Source organism: Pyrgilauda ruficollis, unplaced genomic scaffold (assembly GCF_017590135.1).
Source record: "Pyrgilauda ruficollis isolate IOZ18807 unplaced genomic scaffold, ASM1759013v1 scaffold14, whole genome shotgun sequence".
In the NCBI taxonomy this organism is placed as follows: domain Eukaryota; kingdom Metazoa; phylum Chordata; class Aves; order Passeriformes; family Passeridae; genus Pyrgilauda; species Pyrgilauda ruficollis.
The window spans coordinates 2,026,301-2,047,565 of NW_024512543.1; the positions used below are offsets into that span (position 1 = coordinate 2,026,301).

The 21,265-nt window shown below is 32.9% G+C and overlaps 1 protein-coding gene across 5 annotated transcripts in view; it reads left to right on the forward strand.

Annotated features, from left to right (window-relative positions):
- Positions 1 to 21,265, forward strand: part of RYR3 (ryanodine receptor 3) — a 195,150-nt gene that overhangs the window by 51,748 nt on the left and 122,137 nt on the right. For all 5 annotated transcript variants that reach the window (XM_041459923.1, XM_041459925.1, XM_041459924.1 and 2 more), the window contains exons 5-13: positions 969 to 1,047; positions 3,540 to 3,652; positions 4,001 to 4,100; positions 5,218 to 5,311; positions 8,429 to 8,503; positions 9,382 to 9,538; positions 15,549 to 15,722; positions 19,520 to 19,641; positions 20,864 to 21,032. In XM_041459923.1, the coding sequence (XP_041315857.1) occupies positions 969 to 1,047; positions 3,540 to 3,652; positions 4,001 to 4,100; positions 5,218 to 5,311; positions 8,429 to 8,503; positions 9,382 to 9,538; positions 15,549 to 15,722; positions 19,520 to 19,641; positions 20,864 to 21,032 (1,083 nt within the window). The remainder of the gene's footprint in view (positions 1 to 968; positions 1,048 to 3,539; positions 3,653 to 4,000; positions 4,101 to 5,217; positions 5,312 to 8,428; positions 8,504 to 9,381; positions 9,539 to 15,548; positions 15,723 to 19,519; positions 19,642 to 20,863; positions 21,033 to 21,265) is intronic.

A 21,265-nucleotide genomic window follows, 5' to 3' on the forward strand; every position in this document is an offset into this window, starting at 1 on the left:
AGAAATGTCTTTCACCAAAATAAAAAACCCTAAAAATTTGGAATAAAGCTCTTTCCAAGCTATCTTCTGCACTAGATGAGAAAGAAGTTAATAAATTGCGGTGTCTCAATGCAATAGACTTATTTAAATTCAGATTCTTGATCTAATTCAGAATTGTAGCTGAAAGACTCCTAAAATCTGTTATTTCTGTGTCTTTAAGGAATCCATTTTAATGATACTTCCATTAGCAAATACTTCTACAGCAAATTCATTTGTTTTGATATATGTTATTTTTTCCCTATCATATTTTATAAGATAAGGTGTTCCATTTGACATTCCATAATTTCCATGGATTATGCCCATGAAAATGCTGTCTTCAGGATGCCTTGTATAAATTTCATCATACTGTATTTTACACCTGAAAAATTTCAGCTGTTTTGAATCTTTGACCTACTAGGGCTCATGTAAATACACCTAATACAAGGCTGAAGAAATGATAAATCAGGAAAATGCTTTCCTTCCTTTTTCCTGTACTAGAAAATGCTACATTAATCTTCAAATGCTGCATTAATCTTCTATGTTGCTTATATTTATGAACCTTGAAAATTATAGTTGCCTTGATATACCAGAGCTGCAAGTGTAATTACTACCTTTTGGTATGTTTTTTAATGTTTTCATGAATCAAATTTATTATGATAGGGTTGTAATTAGATGTTTGCCTGTTCCTATCTGATGAGCTGTATGAAACTTCAGAAGGTAGAAGCTAAATTGCACAGCTGAAGTGGAAATGTGTTGCAGTGGAAAAGATTTTGATGTTTAAAGTTCAGGAAGAGCTTCTGTATGAATAACAACATCATCTTTAACTCACTGAAAAAATCAAATATGATAATAAGACGAAGTAATGTGAATATATTAATTTGATATGTGTGTTAATGGATACTGTTGGGTTTTATTTTTGTTTTTTTTTCAATAACATCACTGTTTTGCAGTATTTGACGTGTTTAACATCATCAAGATCCCAGACAGATAAACTTGCATTTGATGTGGGATTACGAGAAAATGCAGCAGGTATGGCAAGTTATTTTTGAAGCTGAATGGGTTACCCATTTCTGGTTTTAAAAGAGGCATTGAGTTTAATGTAACTGTAAGCTTATGAGTGGGATCCTTCCTTATGTGTTCATCAGAAAAAAGATGACTGAAAGAAATTACAGTACTAGTAACTTTCGGCACATTAAATGACTTTGTGTAAGAATGTGAGAGAGTCGTGCAACTAAACTGACTTAACACAACTGCAGTAAAATGCATGATAATGGTCAAAGTAAAAAATGTATGTTGAATAAAACAAATTTGATGGTTTTGCTTAGTGGTTTTTTTGTTTGTTTTGGTGGTTTTTTTGTTTGTTTTTTCTGTTTGTTTGTTTTTTTGTTTTTTTTGTTTTGTTTTGTCACTTAGAGTACAGAAAAGCCATGTACTGGTGTATTCACAATATACATTGTAACCAGGTAACAAAAGAAATTTGCGACTTGTAGTGCAGGAAACCAGAAAATATGTAGTGAACACATTGTTAAAAGAGCTGGATAGAAATACATTTATAATATGGACAAACCAATAATGAGACAAAGTGGAAGAGATACAAGACAAACCTGACATTATGAGAAAGATTTTAAATGTAATTAATGTATTTCTGGGAGTACTGCCATTACCATTACTGCTGACAGAAATATAGTGAAAAAAATTGTGCTTCCATGAAAACACATATAAATTATGAGTTGCCACTGGAGCTATATTAAATAAATTTAAAGGTAAGTTAGCAAAAAAGAGCCACAAATAGATTTCCATGCTTCTGTGTACAGAGTGCTCATGGTTACTGAAAGTGATGAGTACTCCTCAGAAAGGACTCTGTAATAATTGGGCTCAGACATACGTCTTGAAGGGAAAATCTAAGTGCCTGTATACACACTTCATTCATGTACAGCTCAAATAACAAAATATTGTTTGTGTTAATATAAATCTGTGTTTTCTATTGTTTTTTCATTATTTTTAAAATAAATTAAAATCAAATAGACTAATTGATGATGGAGAGACACTGGCAGTGTAGGTGTTAAAACCTTTGTAATTCATAACCTTTGAAACTGTTCAGGTGACTCTTTACAGAAGTTTGTCTTTTGAATGAGTGAAGCTTGTCTTTCAGGTGTTTATAGCCATACAGAAGGTTGCTTTAGACAGATATTAGCTGTCTGCTCCTTGGCTGTCTTTCATTGTTGCCTTAGATGGAGAACATTTTCTTTAGGAATGTTGAGAAAAGGAATGTATGTGATAAAAGAAATATGTGTGTTTAATCGCTACTAAAATAATTTCAGTGAAATCTGGTTTTATAAGTTTATAGTTTTTTTTTTCTTTTAGAGTTGTTGTACATATATCTGCTTCTATCTATGAGGTTTTATAACAAGTATTTGTAGTTCTTTAAATGATATTTGCTTAACTGTACATACATAACAAAACCCTTGTACACACAGGTAAGACAAAAAAGCTTCTGCACAGAAGGCTTTGGTAACAACTGCTTGTCTGGAAAGCTCATAAACTGAGTGCCATATTATCAATTCCCCTTGCTCTACTCCCTCACCTATGAAAATGTGCTAATGAATTGGTATCTGCTGCAGGAAGAATTCTTCATGTAGCAGAGGGAAAAGCCAGTGGCTATAAAAAATTATTCCCTTTGAAGATTTAGCATTTTACATCTGCATGGATGTAACTTCTAGTTATTGTCTTCACGATAATTAGTTTCATAACCTTCAGATTTTATTTTAAGGAGCTTTTACATGAAATATCTTAATCAGTCAAACAGATTTCTCTACTTTGATTCTACCAAATTGCTTTTTTTCCCCCCCACTTTGCATTGTCTGGTGAGAAAGTTTTATTCAACTTGTTTTCTTCAAGGTCTTATCTTTCACACTCTGAAAGAGTGTGAAATTTTGAAATGAACTAGGTAATCTTCCCAGAATGTCTGTGTGTGTGATTCTGTGTGTGTGTGTGTGTGTGTGTCTGTGCGGAGTAACCTGGAATCTTACCTTTCATCTGTAGCAAATGTTCTATGGTTGTCACCCTTAGGCTTGGCTACTTCCTAATTATATGGTCTCTAGGGCTACTGGAGCTGCTTCCAGGTTTGTCACGCTATGTGATACAGAAGGTTGTGAATTAAATATGACCATTAAATAAAAGAGGAGACAAAAGGTGATAAATAAGACCAAGGTAGGTGTCAGCAATTTCCTAGTAAGGAGAGCCTCCTAGGGAGAGCAGTTCTGAGTGGTGTTTTCTAAGCAATCCCTTTAAAAGTACTTGAAAAGGGAAATATCATATATGCCAAAGATTATATGACAAAAAGTTTCAAGGAAAAAGAAAAGTATTGAAAATGATTGAAAAGAGAAATGATGTGATTTTATAAAGTGAATGTCTCACAAGACAAATTTTATAATTATATTTTACTGTTGTATAAAGATATCCTTCTATTTCTTGGGAATTGTCTGTTTTGTAGAACTTTGATTAGTGCCTCTGTCCTTTAGGTGAAGCATGCTGGTGGACAATACACCCTGCTTCTAAGCAAAGGTCAGAAGGAGAGAAAGTTCGGATAGGTGATGACCTTATCCTGGTCAGCGTGTCCTCTGAAAGATACCTGGTGAGTTTGTTTCTTTAGGTAGCGGTCTAATAGTGGGAAAATACAAAGTTCTGTGGGGATAATCAGAGATTGGTTGGGATTCTCATGAGTTATTTTCTTCTAAACCAGGGAGCAATGGTTGTAATGCATTTTTATTTTTCTGTACTGAAAGGGTTGTGTGTGTGTGTGTGAGTCCATCCTCCAGAGCAAGACTGCTTCCATGCCTTTTCCCCAAATTTTAGAATACTAATTTTAGAAGAAATGTGTGTATTTACTTTATGATACATTCTCTTCTGTTGATAAATTAATGTACTAAATATTTTAAGTGCATAATTTTCATTGTTTCCTGTTACCATTTTCTTGTTTCAGCATCTCTCCGTGTCAAATGGAAATATTCAGGTGGATGCCTCCTTTATGCAGACACTATGGAATGTCCATCCTATATGCTCAGGAAGCAACATCACAGAAGGTTTGCCGTTTTATTTATTTAGACATGTACATAAATTAGACTAATTTGTATGCTTTTGATAAAGAGGAAAATTAAAAACCAAATTCCCCTCAGAATGTCAACCAAAAAGTTTAATGAAAATAAAGAAAAGGAGCTTGAGAGAGAAGAGTTCTTGAAAACAGGGAAATACAGATACATCAACTGAGTCTAAAACTGGATTAGGAATTAGACAATGTTGTTTCTGTAATATTTGTAAAACCATCAAGAAAACATAAATAACAGAAAAGTACATTTTTTTCCTCCATTGTTTCTTTGCTTTGACTTTTATATTAAATGGCAACATGGTAATTGTCAGTTACAGTTTTCCTCATTTATGTTGAATCAAACAAATTTATGTTGAATCAGCTGGAGAGTATGAAAGCTTCCTTCTACCCCTCCTCCTAAATGTATGCTCTTTTTAAAAGGCAGTAACTTCACTTACAAGGTCAGAATGGTTTGGACTAGGATCTGATGAGTCATTCTCCTACACCTTCTTTGTCTTTTCATTTTTAATGTGAGGCAGAGTGCCTGGTTTTGACCTGTACTCTTGTGTTAAATGGGTTGGAAAGTTAGCTTCCATTAAACTTAATCTTTAGATCTGCAAAATGTTTTTAGGTCCTCTATTTCCTGCTGCTGTTGTGCACCTTTGATTTTGACACAAATGGTAAATTTCAGAAAAAAAATTATGAAATCATGAAACTGCTTTGTATTGAAATAATTTAAACTGTATTAAGGGGGTGGAAACTATATTATTATCTATTTGATTTGACTTTTACCTAAAGCATTCAATTTTCAAAGCCATAATTGTTTTTGTTGCTTTAAAGAAGGTTTTAACTTCCCTTTCTGTCTCAGAATCCTAATTTGAGTTTTAAATGTTAAAAGTTGCTTTTGTTTTGTTTTCATTTTCAGAAGAAATATTTTTTAATAAAAGGTACTAAAAATAGTATGTTGACACATTAAATTTTTTCATTAGATTAGATTTAGTTTAGATTCAGTTATGAGTGAAAATGTGGAAAATAGATGTCGATTTTTTTAAGCTTTCCTGAGGGTGTTATTTTCATAGTCAATGTTTTAGCTTGTAAATGAGCTTCTTTTTCAGGATATCTTCTTGGTGGGCATGTAGTACGTTTTTTCCATGGCCATGATGAGTGCTTGACAATTCCATCTACAGACCAGAATGATTCACAGCACAAGTAAGTGGTGGTACATTTTTTTAATATTTCCTTCTTTCAGAAAGGAAAAAGGATGCCAGTTGAACTTGAGGTTAGGTAGATTTAGCACTCTTTACAGCAGTTTAGGCAGTGACGTTATACAAGAAATTGAGACCTATTAAGCTGAAAATCAGTCATGAATTCTTTCATTGTTGAAATTTAAGTAGTTGATTTTCACTGAGATTTCATCCTGTTATGTAGCTTGTCTCTAGTTCATACTGCTACAAGTAGAATAAAAAAGTGTCAGCAGGAAGATGGTAATGTGAAAAACAAAAACCAAAAATCTCTGTAAGTTTGACCTCTGCAATGACTTTCATATTTTATTTATTTTACATTTTTCTGCAAATTTTAAGCTTTCTCAAATCTGAGTAACCTATTGAAAAAATTACATCACACTAGCTAGACTAAACTACTTTTGTATTAAACTTATATCTACATATATCATCTATTATGTTGATTTATTATTTGAATTTTTCTGTATTTTAAAATTGTTTTGTTAATCAGAAGCAAAGCAAGCTAATAATTTTGCTATGCAAACATGCTAGCTTTAAAAATCATCTTCAACAAATAAGACCTTTCTACTTATTGGGGCAAATAAGTTATGCCTTAGGTAATATGATACCTCAAGTAACATTCAATTATGTCCAGTAAACTTGTCAGCTCTAAATTTGACATGTTTACATTTCTGAGGAGTAAAAATGTCTCCAAGTCCTAAAGGGAACCCAAACTGAAAACCAGCAAAATTTACTTTGTGAATTGTTAGACAAGAGTGAAGATTTCTCTTTTCATGAAACAAAAATCTTATTTTTGAATGTTTCTATAAATAATGCTTTTTAAAACTTCACAAAGAGGCTATTCTCTGACAAGAATCCTAAGGTCTTTTTCTACAGGTCAAATGGAAATACTTGGGGTGGACATATTGAACATCAAAAAGACTGGCTTGGCAAGAAAGAAAAAAAAGATGGATACATGGAAACAATTAGATGAAAAAGTGCTGTTGTGAAAAAGCAGCAATTCTTTTTTACATGCAGTTTTGTTACCCAAAGAGCAGGTCACTAATTCTAGTCCAGCGTTGCATATAGAGAAAGCTGGAAAAAGAGCTGAATTTTTTAAATGTATAGAAATTAAAAGCATAAGAAGTGAAGAAAGACTATGACTATATCAGGTGAACTGAGCTGTCTCTATGATACTGAACTACACCTATGATAGTCCTTTAGAGAGAGAATGGTTGTGTTGGGCCAAGGAGAAGTGAAGGAGGCCAGAGAGAGTGGAAACGAATACTTAGTTTTGAGTTTAGCTAGGATTTAGAGTCTGCCAAAAGTAAAATCAATAAGGTCAGCAGGACCAGAGACATAGAATGAAAATTGAGAGCTCCAGATATTTATTGTGCATTCAGTATCTTCAGAGAATCGTGTAACAGCCCAGGTTGGAAATAACCTTGAAAGATCAAATTCATAGAGACTGGAAATGAAGATGAGTTGAAAGCTAGGGATTTTTTTTTAAATTTTTTTTTTTTTTATTCTAGAGTACCAATACATTTTCATGCAAGATAAGATGTGTAGGGAATTTTACTACCTTTACTATGAAGAACATTTATTCTTACTCTTTTGGTGAATTAACATTTTGAAATATTTGATATCACATGTGTGCCTTAAGTGTGACTCCTCAATAAAGTAGAGGTGTAAATACAAGGCCATCATCTTATAAAGCTGTTGGGTGCAAATGGTTAGTCATGCTCCAGTATACTTCATGATTCATCCAGGAATTTATTTGTTTTGCTCAGAAAAGAGACTCTTAAGTGTTCTCAGTAGAAGAATGTGCAGAAATACTTGTTCAGATAAAATACTTGTTCAAAAAAATAGAATTTTTGGTTCAAAAGTTGATTTTCAGGTCCATAGTCGCATAAGAACAGTACTAAACAGTTTTTTTAATTTTTGCCTACTAGCTCTCAAAAATGGAAAAAGAATTTGACAATTTGAAAAGCTAGTTAAAAATCTGCATTTCAAACTGCTACTTTCATTCAGCTATATAACATCTAGATTGTGACATCTTTATGCATGCATTTGCTGTATTCAGTCAAGTTTGCCAGAGTAGGAAGGCAGATTTTAAATTCCCTTGCTGCACATTTTTTCAGACACTTAAGTACAGTAGAAGGTCCAGCCTCTGTGCATGCTAGGGTGGATTAGTCCTTCTCAGAGAAATAATATGTAAGAAAGTTCTTCATCTTTTGGTAGATATTCAGACCTTTCCTATTATCCTGTTATCCATTATATTTCCTATACTCATTATAAATGAGAAAGTATCTACAAATTCTGATGATTAGATGACAAAACATGAATGTTTAATGAAACGTTTAATAAAACATTTAATAAAACATTAAAAACTTCCTGTGAACAGGGCTAATCCACCATAGTTTTTCTTTGTTTGTATTTGATTATTGAGTAGAGTATTATTTGCTGCGCTAGAATTACACATCAGCAACGTCTAGTTAGACACTAGACATTACCAATCCTCAGCCAATAGTTGAAGAAAACTAAATTATAGTAAAGGCTTAATCCTTTCCCTTCCTGTTTTTTACTTCTCTGAATGCATTATCAATTTTGTTAGGATTATAATACAGAATTTTTGTTATCACCACAATTTCTGGCCCTTTAAAAAGAATCATAGAAATCATTTTTGGAATGATGTCTGTGATGTTGTGTTCTTGATGTTTTCATCTGAAAATGTATACATTTATTTTAAAATATGGCATGTATTTAAAACCATTGGTAATGTAGATTAATATATTGGGATCTGTAGGAATTACGTATTTTTTATGGCTGATTAAATGGCAGGAAAAGTTTACCAGACTCTTTCAAGGCTAGGCATTTTATCAGCTCCTGAGAGGAACTACCTTAATGGAAATAATCTAATTTACCTGGGACATTTGGTTTGTTTATCACAATCTCACTGATGAGTAGGAATCTTCTGTCCATTCAATGATGTTTATTTACTGGGAGAAAAGTAGCGAGTCATGTACAGTTTCCAGAGAAGTAAGTTATAAATACTTTATAAGCACTTATAAACACAAGAAGATGGTCTTCTGAATCTTTTCTCTAGGAAAGTGTTTTATGAAACTGGAGGAGCTGGCATTCGAGCAAGGTCATTGTGGAGAGTAGAACCCCTTCGAATAAGGTACTGATATTTTAAAAACTTTTTTGGTTGGCAACTTTTGTTATATTAATAGAAATTTGGTTGTTACAGGTGCTTAATACAAAATATATATTTGCCACACTTTATGATACGTGTTAGTAAGCTCTTTGTCAATAATAAAAAGCAATGTACTGTGATAGAATAGATTTTTTTCTATCTCCCATACCAAAAGCAGCCCTGTCTATGAGATATGTGTACTTAAAGCATTGCTTCTTTCCAAAAGTGAAATGCATTCCTAGTTTTACCTGGAGTTTTATAAGCATGAGTGGAAATAAGAGCAATAATACCTACCCCTTCTGTATTTATTGGAGTTTTTTGGGTTTTTTTAAAAGATTGTCTCCTTCCTATGTGATTTTCTGTCTGTTACTTCCCTGCAAGTGAAATTTCAGTATATCTCATAAGAGTATGTATGACCTTTGATGACCATCTGAACTGTATGTTTGTTCTACCCTAGATGTGCTTGTGATTGTATGTGAAATACCCTCATAACTAATACAGATGTAGGATAATTCTGTGGCATGTCGAGTCCTCCTTTAGGTTTAATTTGTTTGTTTAGTCAGTCAACTAAAATACAGTAGTTAATCTACACATGTAGGATGTTTGTAAGGACATCGTATGTAACACCCTGATGAGATGGAGAGAGGGTGCAGAAACAAGAAGATGGAAGCCATACTCCTTTCCAGGGCTCCCTTTGCAAATGAATTAACAGTTTTGTGTCTGATTTAATGCAAGTATTGTAATCAGAACCAAAAAAGGAATATATATATATAGCATACTCTATTTTCTGAACATCCTTTAAAACCTAAAGAAAAAATTCTAGTTCTACTTACTTCAACTATTTTTTGATGTCTCATGTTTAGCTGGAGTGGAAGTAACATCAGATGGGGGCAGCCTTTTCGCCTTCGACACATTACAACAGGAAAATACTTGGCTCTGAATGAGGATGAAGGAGTAGTAATATTAGACAGAGAAAAGTCAGACACAACATCTACAGCCTTTTGTTTTAGAGCAACAAAGGTAAATAAAAACAATGCAAATTTTTTCTGACTGTAGAGCACTCAAACACTAAATCTGAATTGTTTCAACAACTCTATAAATTGCTTGTAATTTCTAAATTGAAGCTAATGCTGGAGATTGTTATTCTTGACACAGGTTGTTTACATTTGACTTTAAATGCACAAAGGTCTCATGGAGGAAAAATAAGGGTGACTGATAAACTTTAGAATAAACTAAACTGTAACCAGTTTTTAAAAAGCAGATTAAAACCAAATACAGTGCAAGGTATGGTGGTTTAATATGAATACTTTAATAATTTTAGACTTATTTTAGTTGGACAGAATCTCATTAGAGTGTTAAACGTTCCAGCTCTGTCATAATTGAATTCAATTGAATTCAGTTCAGTTGCTATTCTTTATGCAGTGTGTTGATAAGAAATTAACTCAATCAAATTTTTCCTAAATGTAAGGCAAATATAGCAATGATTTTTAAACCATATGTTTTCAAATTATGCTCTTTAGTGAGCTGCTAATTGCATGTTATTAGCTTTTTCATTGTTTCCAGCTGGGAAAAAACATTACAAGGGAGAGACAATGAAGAATGATTATGGAGGTAGGCAAAATTAATAACTTTTTTTTTTTGTCCAGGATGTGAAAGGCTTTATAATCAAAGATGATCCAACTTTTTTATGTTCTTTCATGATTTTACTTATAGTTGCCATAGCTATTACAATGGAGTTTTTCATTAACTAAAAAAAGTTAAATTTTCCACATAATTCTGAATGCTATATGATCATATAGAAAAAAGAAATCCCAAAAAGAAGAATAATTTTAAACTAGTTATAGCTAGTTAAAAGCTAACAGTAACATTTTTCTAGCATTGACAAATGCTAGACTTTTGTTAGTATAATTAATCAAATACTTCTTTTTAGCATGTTAAAAATAATGATGTTTATTAGTGTGTCTGCATATATTTCATGAATTTTTATTTTAGCCAATCAAAATAATTGAAAAGCTGTCAGAAAATTTTCTTAGATTGTTTAGATTTACTTACAACATAGTTTTTCATTTTTTATTCAGTGTAAAGGCTATGCACTATAGATTGTACATATGATGTTGTGCTGGAGAATTTATTACAGATGTAATTTTTTGCCATTATTGGAAAATCGTTGGTAAGAATGGTGAGTATCACAGGAGTGCCACAGTTACTGGTTAAACATTGAGTTAAAATTCCTCTGATATGCTCACTGCCTAACTGGACACCAGCTGTCCTGCTGTTTTCCAATATTTTTATCTATGCATATAAACGTATAAATTTTGAGTATGTAAATTTAGTGGTTATGCATGCACATTCATAAAATGATTTCTGTTATGTTGAGTAAACGTCCTATTTTCTTACTCTTTTTGTTGAGGTGAAATTAAGTGCAGTGCCCAAAATGACTAAGCTAAAGTACAGTAGTGCATGCTTCTGCATTGATTATGCAGAAGTCATTCATGCCTACTGTGTTTATACATAATATGGTTGTTAATGTACATTTTTATATTAAATCCAAGCTCAGTGTCTCATCATCCTGTCCCATTTGTGCTGTCCGACGCAGAAAAGAATTTTTTTACCTCATGATAGGGTATGAATTTGGTGCCAAGAATAAGAATTGTTATTTATTTTCTGGGCACATAAGAGCTGCACATGGGTGGAGACTTTAGTGTTTCCAAAGGTGAGGGGAACAAGCAGTGGTAATTTTTCTGAAGAAAGAAAAGTGATGTTTGGGAAGGGAATAAACCTCAAAGATTGACTTTGACTGTAAGAGGAAAAGGGCTCTTAAAGTGAAGTGTTGCTCGCACACAAATTGAGAGGAAAAGGACCATACATGTAATAGATAGACTACACATATATATATATATATATATGCAGGTGTTTTTATCTTAATTTCTGCATATATGTACTTGTAAACATTTTATTGGGTTGTTTTCTCAATGAAGAAACCTTTTCATTTGCATGTATCTTAACATGGCATGAATTCAGGGAAATTTCAAGATGTCTGTCTAATGTCTTCATTCCAGCTGTGTACAGATTCTTAAAAATAGGGTGCTGGATACCTGTCTGTTTACAGCACTCTATCCCTTAGATTAATAGAACTATTCTGATTGAGAAGGACCCTGGGCAGCCATCTAGTCCCACCTTTTGGTCCAGGTAGGGTCAACACCAGTTCAGACCAGGTTGCTTACAATAAGCACTGCTGCTGAGTATCCAAAGGGAAATGAGACATATCTTCATTGCGGTATTCTTTCCAGTTTGGAAGCCAGCAAAAGGGTTTTATAAAAAAAAAATATATATAATCTTTGCCAGAAAGCAGAGCTATGTGGATATACAAATCCTCAAGGCTACCCAGGAGCCTGTAACACATGACTTAAATAAAGTCTTATTTTCCAGCAGTTGTTATAGAGACCCTCTTGTTGAAAAAGCACCTTCTTCCTCAATACTGTTATATTCCACTTCAGCAATCTTGTGTGTTCCTTGCTTGTCAAAACCTGTGACTGCATTCATAGTGTATTTTCTTTCACAGTGTTTTTTTTCATTTTGATGGATAACACTGCAAATTGAAACACTAATTTTAAATGATAAAATTCGAATTAGAGTTTTCTTTAACATGTTTTTACTAAATAAGAACAGAAGGAAAGTTTTAAAAAAGTTAAGGTATATGCTAAAGAACATTATGGTGCTAATTTCAATGAAAATAACATATGTAATACATGCCTGTTTTGCTTCCTAATTGCTGCAAACTTATCTTACAAGCATCAGAAATTGATGGACGACCTCTGCCTCCAAATTATATTTATTTATTTTAATAAATGATATTTATTATATTTATAATATAATATTTGTTTATTTATTTTAATAAATTATATTTATTGTTTTTAATATAGAGCTTACTTTTGACCAAGTTTGAAAATGTCAACCTTTATATTTTAAGGCAGCAGATCTGTAATGCCTTGTGACAGCAGAGACAGCAGTTTCTCTACACCAGATGGAATCCTGTTTTGAAATGGGATGTTCTCATTCCAGCACAGTACTTGGCTCAGTATACACTGCTGAGGAGAATCTTGGGTCTGCTAACAAATTTCCTTGAGACTAAACACAGTGGAAACAAGAACATATTTAAAAATAATTGTTTATTTTAATTTGTGTAGCCCAGCATTTATATTTGAGATTTCATATTTTATTTTTGTGGCAGTATGTACAATTGACAATGAAGAAGTTATTGGTATAGTCTTGGTAAGTAACATTCTGACACATTAAAAAGTCACAGATGACTCATGCAGAAGGATTTGATAACATTTTAATATTACTGCCAACATGTAGCTGTCTTAGGGACTCAACATGGCATTAGGATGTCGTAATAGTATGGTAGTAATCATAAAGTTTAATTTGGTTTTGTAATCATAGGTATTGCAAAGGCCTTTATCTACATTTGTCTCTAAAAGTTCAAATACTTATATTTAAGTTGATATTTCATAATTATATTTTCCCAGTAAGCACTGCATTTCAAATGCAGTATTAAACCCTGTTTTCTACTTATTTTTTATGGGAAAAAAAACCAGGTGAAATGAAAGTAACTTTTTTTTTTTCTTGTCTACTGGAATGTGCAAACATATAAAGCAAAGTATACAGAGTACATTAATGCCAGTAGCAACCTCTTATATCTGTAGACCTTTTATCTTTTTCTTTTGTTGAATTGGAGTATCTCTGGCAGTACTTTTAATGCAATAACAGTGTGCAATATCAAAAGATAAAATTTTAATTCACTCATGAAAATTAGATTTAATAAGAGTTCAGCAGGTAGGTTGTTTTGCCATTCTTAGGACTGTCTAAACAACCCTTTAAGCTGGCAAAAGCATTTCCCCTACTGTGTTTTTATTATTGTGAAATCCTTGTAAAGAAAGTTGAGTTAATTTGTTCTGTTCACATTGCCATTCCTCATATTCCTTTTATCATGTAGAAATCTATGATTCTTTCTCACTTTCTAATTCTTGCCCTTCCTCTAGTATATTAAACATCATTTGAAAATATCTTTGACAGCTTTGCCCTCAAATTCTTTTGTTTATTCAATCTTTTTTTGTTTGTTTGGTTTGGTTTGGGGTATTTTTTTTTTTTTGCAGTTGTTATTGTTGGCATTGCTTTTCCTCATGAATTTCCAGGCCCATGGTGTGATTTTTTTTTTCTTTGATTCATGGCCTGAGGGAGTTAAACTGAGACTAAGCTGTGAAGAGAGGTATTTAAAAGCCAAAGTGTTTGGGTATTTTACTGTTAAGATATGTACAAATATCAAGATAAGAGAAGGTTTTTTTCCCCTTCTACCCCAGTAATCTTTACCTGACTAGACTTTTCAGCTGTTGTAAAATACACCATGTCTTTGCACATTACGATCAAATTACTTGGCTGAAATCCTAGAGAAGCTGGACAGAGTGCAAAGAGCAAAACATGATGAAGAGGAATTTGTGCTGTATTTTTCAAAGTGAAAACAGCCTTCAGGGCCCTGAAATAACTCTAAAAATTTATTTCTGAAATGAAAAAAAATTGGATTTTTTTTTCACTATATTTAGTATTGTCAAAAGGGATCAGTATCTCTCTTTTTTTTCAAAGTAACTTAATTAGGATTGCTTATTACCACACTATGATTTTGTTATCTGAAATGTTCATTGATGCTTGATTGTTGATGCAGACACAATATGTGAAGAAAAAAGTTTTAATCTTCAGGTTATGATGTAAAGACAAACAATAAATTGCTGACTGAACTTGTTCTATTTTATTGTATTTTTCACTTAATGTCCTCATTGCAAATGTGCATTGAAATAGTTCATTTTTTTTGGTAATGGCAGTGCAGTCCACACAAATATGATGTGACATGTTTTCCCCATGGTCTTGACATTGAAATGGTAGCCCCAAGGAATGTCTTGTAATTTCATTCACCTTCATCTTGCCATTATAATGTTACCTGTTTCCAGTGAAATTATTGTTGAAATGTGACAGTTAAATTACATATAAATGAAAGCAGATTAGCATAGATATAATACAACTCCTGTTTACTCCCCAGAGGATGAACATTATATAAATTGAAATGAAATAAAAAACCTTGTCACACATATAAAACCAGCACAATCACATGTATCCATAACTTGCTATTACGAAGTTTGCAGCATAATTCTGTTCTTATTCCTGAATTCATCTTTTAAAGGACAGCTGCTTTATTTTAAAGCGCTGAAGTGTTAAAATCCCCCAACTGTAAATGAAGAATAATGGGATTAAGAAATAAATTTGGCTTAAGAAATGGGTGTTCCAGCCAAGCATTGAGTAAAAGAGGTTTGAAAGAATCCAAATCTTCTCACAAAGTTGATAAATAAAAACATTATTTATTTATTTATTTATTTATATAAATAAATGTAAAAAAAATGAGAAATGCAAAAATAAAGTAAATCTAAAAGCTATATTGTCCTTTTAAAATAATGAATATTTTCCTTTTTGATGGTTTTTCAATACAGAGGCATTATTCTAAGCATAGTGTGTACCTTTATATACAAATTATAAACAAAAAAAATTCAGCATAAAAATATTTTAGCTACATTGCTAAAACAGGTTTATTTTTTTATGTCTAAGCTAATATTAAACAATTTTGGCTATATAGAGTACTATAGATTGTTCAGACTGTTAAACTGAAACTTTATTTACATCCATTATTGAATAGGTTAAGATAATAATTTAAAGATTTTGTTGGCATTAATCCACTGTAATCGACCTTGACTTGATTTTTCTTGCTTCAGTGAAAATGATGCTTCAGATTGAAATTATTTTTAATCACAGTCTGAAAGATTAATTGGATAGAAGCTGAAGTTATGTGAATTGAAATTTAGCTGCATCTTAAAAGCATAAGTACTATAAATAGTGTTCAGTATTGTAATACATATCAGTGTAGAATTCAATGCTTTATCCTATTCCAATACAGAGATTAAATACCAACTTTATTTTATCTCCTTAGGAGCTGAAAGAAAAGCAGGAATCTAGTCTCAAACGTGACATTGATGGAATGGGAGTCCCAGAAATAAAGTACGGAGATTCAATCTGCTTTGTCCAACATGTGGCCACGGCCTTATGGTTGACTTACAAAGCACAGGATGCTAAATCAGCACGTTTAGGTCCCTTGAAAAGAAAGGTAACGTTTGGGGTTTTTTAAATTACTTGTGAAACCAATTTGTGGGTTTAATCTTTATATTGAAAATGTGAATATTTCACTCTGAAAGTGAAAACAGTGCTGCATATTAATGTAACCATGTAATTGAAGAAAAACTTCATCATTAAGAAATGTATTTAACTACTTCTTTTCTCAGAAAAAAATTATTAGTTTGTACTCAATTTTTATTTTTTACACCCAAAAAAGACAAAAATTCATGGTTTGGATAATTATTTAAAATATAAATTTAACTGTTGCAACTGGTGTAAACTAATAAGTCATCTAACATTCACTGGTGTTTCAGGTTTTTTTAATTAGGTGTATTATGTGAAATGGCAATTAATTTTTTCATTTAAGAAATGGCCTTAGAAAATAATCAAGTTTCTTAAGGGATCTTAGAGAATAATTTCCTCCCAAAATGTTAGATGTAATTGTGATGTGACATCAAGAGGGTCTTTCTCTCAGTCTTTTGATTTTAGGGTACAATTATATTCTTAATTAGTGGCATATGACCTCTTATATCTTCAAATTTTATGTTCATATTTCATCCAGTGTTATGGAGTTTAGTACTAGTTTCACATAACTTCATAATTACCAAAGGATTCCTTTATTCTCAGTTTGTAGATTTTTACCACTTGAACCCAGCATTAGAACATGAAAAAGAAAAAAATTAAAAAGTACACTACTGAAAAGAAGCTGGAATTCTTCTTTAGTTACTTGCACACATGTACTTTCATAAGAGAGTACCCATACACAAGCACTGCCATACAGAACCGTGAGGTGCTGCTCACACTCTCCAGGCACAATCACATTTATTCATAGGCAGCACACATGGTCATCATCAGTGGGCAGTGACTGCCTAACCCCTTCACTTCCCAGCAATCTGGCTGATCAGAGAAATTCTTTAAATGCCAGTCATTCAGTATTTTCTTGATAAAAAATTAAACCACACAATGATGGCCTCTTCTTTCCCATGCCACAGTGGGCTGTGTCATTCAGTTTCCTCAGAGGGTCCAATTTTACTTCTTGAAAAGGCAACGTGTGGATTCTTCCTCTGTATTCAATGAAGAATTTTGCAATAGCTTCCTGCGGCATATTCAGTATTTTGTTTCTCCAGTTTTCTGCTCAGCAGCAAGGGACTAAAAGAATCTCCATAATTGCCTGTCACTTATGTTTTCCTTTGAAACTGTTTCCTTCATGTTCAAAGACTTAAAATCTTTGTTGCCCTCTCACCTGGAGAATTCTGTCTTGTTAAGTGCCTTCAAACAGAAGAAAATCCAAACCTTCTAGCTTCATGCAGTTAATATTCCTGTGGAGGCAAGAAAGAGTTTTTCATACCCTGCAATATATGATACTAGGCTATCATCTTGTAAGCAACTTGAGATATACATCACTTTCAATTTCATATAAAATTAGTTTTTCTACATCAGAACCGAAACCATTGCTTGGTATTCATCCTCTGCCATCGTGTCAGGCAATTTTCACTTTCACTCACTGTATTCCTTCTGAAGCTGGCCTGCATGTTTTATAGCATGACTCATTAGCCTTAGGAAGATTGAGAGGTACCCTGCTTTTGCAAGATGCAAGGGATGCTTTTCTGACATAACCTAGCTATTACCACCATCAGCTTCTGTAAAGCCATAGAGAAGAGAAAATAACTATGAGATTTAGTATAAAATACTAAAAATTCCTGTTGTTTGGCTTTGGTGTAGCTTCATGTATCTAATTATTATACTAAAAAATATGTAAGAAATTCTGGCATAATTTGTGAGGCTTTTTTTGCATGATTTCTCCCAGAATTTTTAATTTTTGTCCGTCTCTCTGAGATTGTGGTAAACAAGGATTCAAGATTTTGCCAGATAATTGTGATTACATCAGTATTGTAGTCAACATCCCTCCACCATCCAGTGAGTGATGGATGTCTCTTTTCATTTTGCTTTTGTGAAAGCAATGAACTCCTGCAGAGCTCCAAAATGCTACAGCTCAGGGAACAGAAAAACACATGCTACGTGATTTGGATCCATGATCTGGAGCCCATTGCTCACAGTGTTGGTCAGTGCCTCGCTGTACTTCAACAAGCAAGGCAATGCCAATCACCCCTTTCTATAAGCAGACAAGTGTTTATCTGAGGAATTGATGTAGATGCTGGATGCGTCTGCCTGTGATGTACTTAGGGGAATCCTATATAGCACTTTCCTGTCACTGTCATGTTTCTGGACGATTTAGTTGAGGTTTGGGTTGTTGGTTTTCTGGTTGGTTTTGGTGGGGTTTTTTTTGTTTTGTTTTGGTTGGTTGGTTTTTGATCAGAGAAATAGGAAAGATTAGGTCCTTCCAAAAGACTTTTCCCTCATCCACAGTGCATGCTTAGGGAGAAGAGTGCATATCTGCTCTACAATAATAAAGATGCAATTATTTTGCGAGGCATGACAGCTTTAATGCCCTATCTCTCGAATGTTTTCATTCCTGTAGCTCCAAAATCTGGAGTTACATACAATGGCCTGAGGACACATTCTTTAATTGTCAAATGTTTTTCTTACTAGTTTTGTGATGGAAAGAGTAGAATTTCACTTTCCAGTTTTGAGACCTCGGGACCTTCTCCATGGAAACAGTGATATTTAAGCTAGCAAAGTCACCCACAGGGTGATTCTATATAAAGAAGTATCTGAAAAAAGAGGAAAGATGGCCACATTTTAAACTAGTTTCCTTTAAGAAAACATTATTAATGTAATGATTCAAAAATATCTTCCCAGTCTTCTCCATCCATATTTCAATGGATTCTGCTGTCTAGATAAACTCAGCATGTTTGAAGGAACAGAGAACAAGTGTAGTGTAGATTCTGCCAAGCATAGAAGAATATCACTTTCCAGTGCTTTGTCACACCTATATGCTAGTATGTACAGAAGCTGTTGATAAATAACTTTCCCATTTGTGGCAGCAACCACCTGTATAACACTACTTGTGTCTTTGTTAACTATTCATGCCCTCAGAATTACTCTGCTAACTGGGAAGGTGGGTTGCAAATTTTTATTAACTCAAAGCTAAAAAGATACAGTTTTTTGATGGAGAATTCAGTAGATTGCCTCTTGAACAAAGAAGCAGGATAACTCACATTTACTTCAACTGAAATTGATGTAAGATTTTAATGACTCAAAATGATCAAGACTTGTTTTTGTGACACCTAAAAGTGATGCTAGCTTTCTGTGACTTTGTGTGCTTTTTCAAAGTGAAAGATTGAAAGATTAAAATCCCATAAAAGGATCTCTGTTATTGCTTGAAGTTCATATGACGGTCATATCTGGTTCAGATAAGAATACAACATATTGTGTAGAAATAGTTAAATGAATCAGAAGTTTCTCATAAACACTATTGCTCCTTTAGCAGCATTGTAATATTTGTTTGTCACTCCAGCTAGATTTTTCTTGTCAATAGTCTTAAATCATAAAACCTTTAATATATGATGTTTAAGAAAGTGAAGTTCCTCTTTCCCTGAGAGCTAGAATATAGAAAAAATGACATTTTTTGTTACAACTTGAAAATGTTTTTAAGAGTATCTTTTTAAATAAATTGTGGAAGAATAAAAATACATCACATTGTCTGCTCTGAATAACTTTTGTGAGACTGAAAACCTTGTAGTTATTTAATGGGTGTCTAGATAAAGTGATTAACAAATCTGTATATATACAAATCACTTTTTTCAGTGCAGTATTGAAATAAATTAAAAAATTAAAAGCAAAAAGTGTTTTTAAGTAATTCTTGTAATAATTACTGGGTCCCAATAGGTCATATTACACCAAGAAGGTCATATGGATGATGGTCTTACATTACAAAGATGCCAGCGTGAGGAATCCCAGGCTGCTCGAATCATTCGCAATACTACCAGCTTATTCAGCCACTTCATAAGGTAGTTGTCACCCTGTTTTCAAAGTATCCTGAAATGATAAGAATTTTTCTAAAAGAATCCTAGTGTTCTGCTTTCAAGTGTTTGAATTTAGAAGCTATTAGAAATATATTTTTACTGACTTAAATTTGAAATTTTGATTAATAGTGCCATTAAGTAGATAGAACAGTTATGTGAAATTACTTACATGAAATCCAATACCTTGAAGCCAGAAGCAAGCTGCCTCATAATTCAGTTGAAGAAAACATGCTAACTGATGTCAGTCTAACTCTGTTAGTGAGTATTCAATGATACCTAGACCTTTGTGTAATTAAATCTATAAGAATGTATTTTGTACTGAAGAAACTTTTTTGTAATGCTTGTAAAACTTGTAATTATGATGATGAAGTGTTCACTCTTGTAATACTTGCTGCAATATTTTATGAAAAAATAAAGAAAAAGTTTTTAATTATTTGCCCACCATATGAGCCTGTTTTTAAAATATTATTACTTCAGTATCTGAAGAACCTGCACCACTCCTTGGTATTTCTTGAGCTGAGGATATAAAACAGAGCCACCTTTGCCAGCAGTCAGTGCCTGCTAGATGATGCTATGTATAGTAGTCAGGCTATGAAAAACTGGATTGTCACACAAGGTTGAGAAAATACTTGAACAGAAAAAGACAGTATTTTACTGACAATAGAGATTCCTTGAAATTATTTATATTTTTAAATCCCACCCTTCTTTATTTACTATATGGAATAAGTGCAGAAGATCTAATTCACAGTTAGGATTACCTGCTACTTTTGTGGTCTTTTTCCAGAAGGCCGTGGGTATATAACTTCAGTAACTGCTCTGTTATTGCACATCACACCTATAACTTTAATGGGATTTAAAGTATCTAAACAAAATCAATTACTGTAATAAAATAACTTTAATCTCTTTTTTATGCTGAATTACATTGCTTCTTCTTATACTTTTTTTTTCCTTTTTTAAGAAAACTATTCTCTCTGTTTATATCAGCACAGAAAGGGAAATATGATTCCACTTCTGGAAGCTCTGAGTGCTCGACACCCAGATAACAGATGTTTGAATGATGTTCAGTGCTGATTATCTGTTGCTTATATTCACGTTATACATGTAACAGCGCTTGATTTAGGAACCAAAAAGAGAATAGGCTGCCACATAATACTGTAAATTACAGTGGGAAAATGATTAATGCTGCCAGTCTTGTTGTTTTCCATAGTGGGAACAACAGAGCACTGTCACCCAGCGCCCTGCCTGTTGAGGAGATGGCTCAGACTCTGCAAGACCTGATCACTTACTTCCAGCTTCCCGAAGAAGACCTGCAACACGAAGACAAGCAAAACAAACTTCGCTCACTCAAAAACAGACAAAATCTATTCAAAGAAGAGGTACAGAGAAAGGGATTTTTGCATTATTTTAAGTATTTTTTTGCATTATTTAAGTATTGCCTCACAAATTTTGAGAGAAATTTAGATGTATGCATATTTTCATCTAGATATGATCTATAACGTAATGTTCCTAGCCGAAATATATATATATGTAAGTATATTAAACTTGTCACAAGCCACACACTCTCTCATAAAATTTGGTCTTCATACTTCCAAACATCTTTAAAAGGATC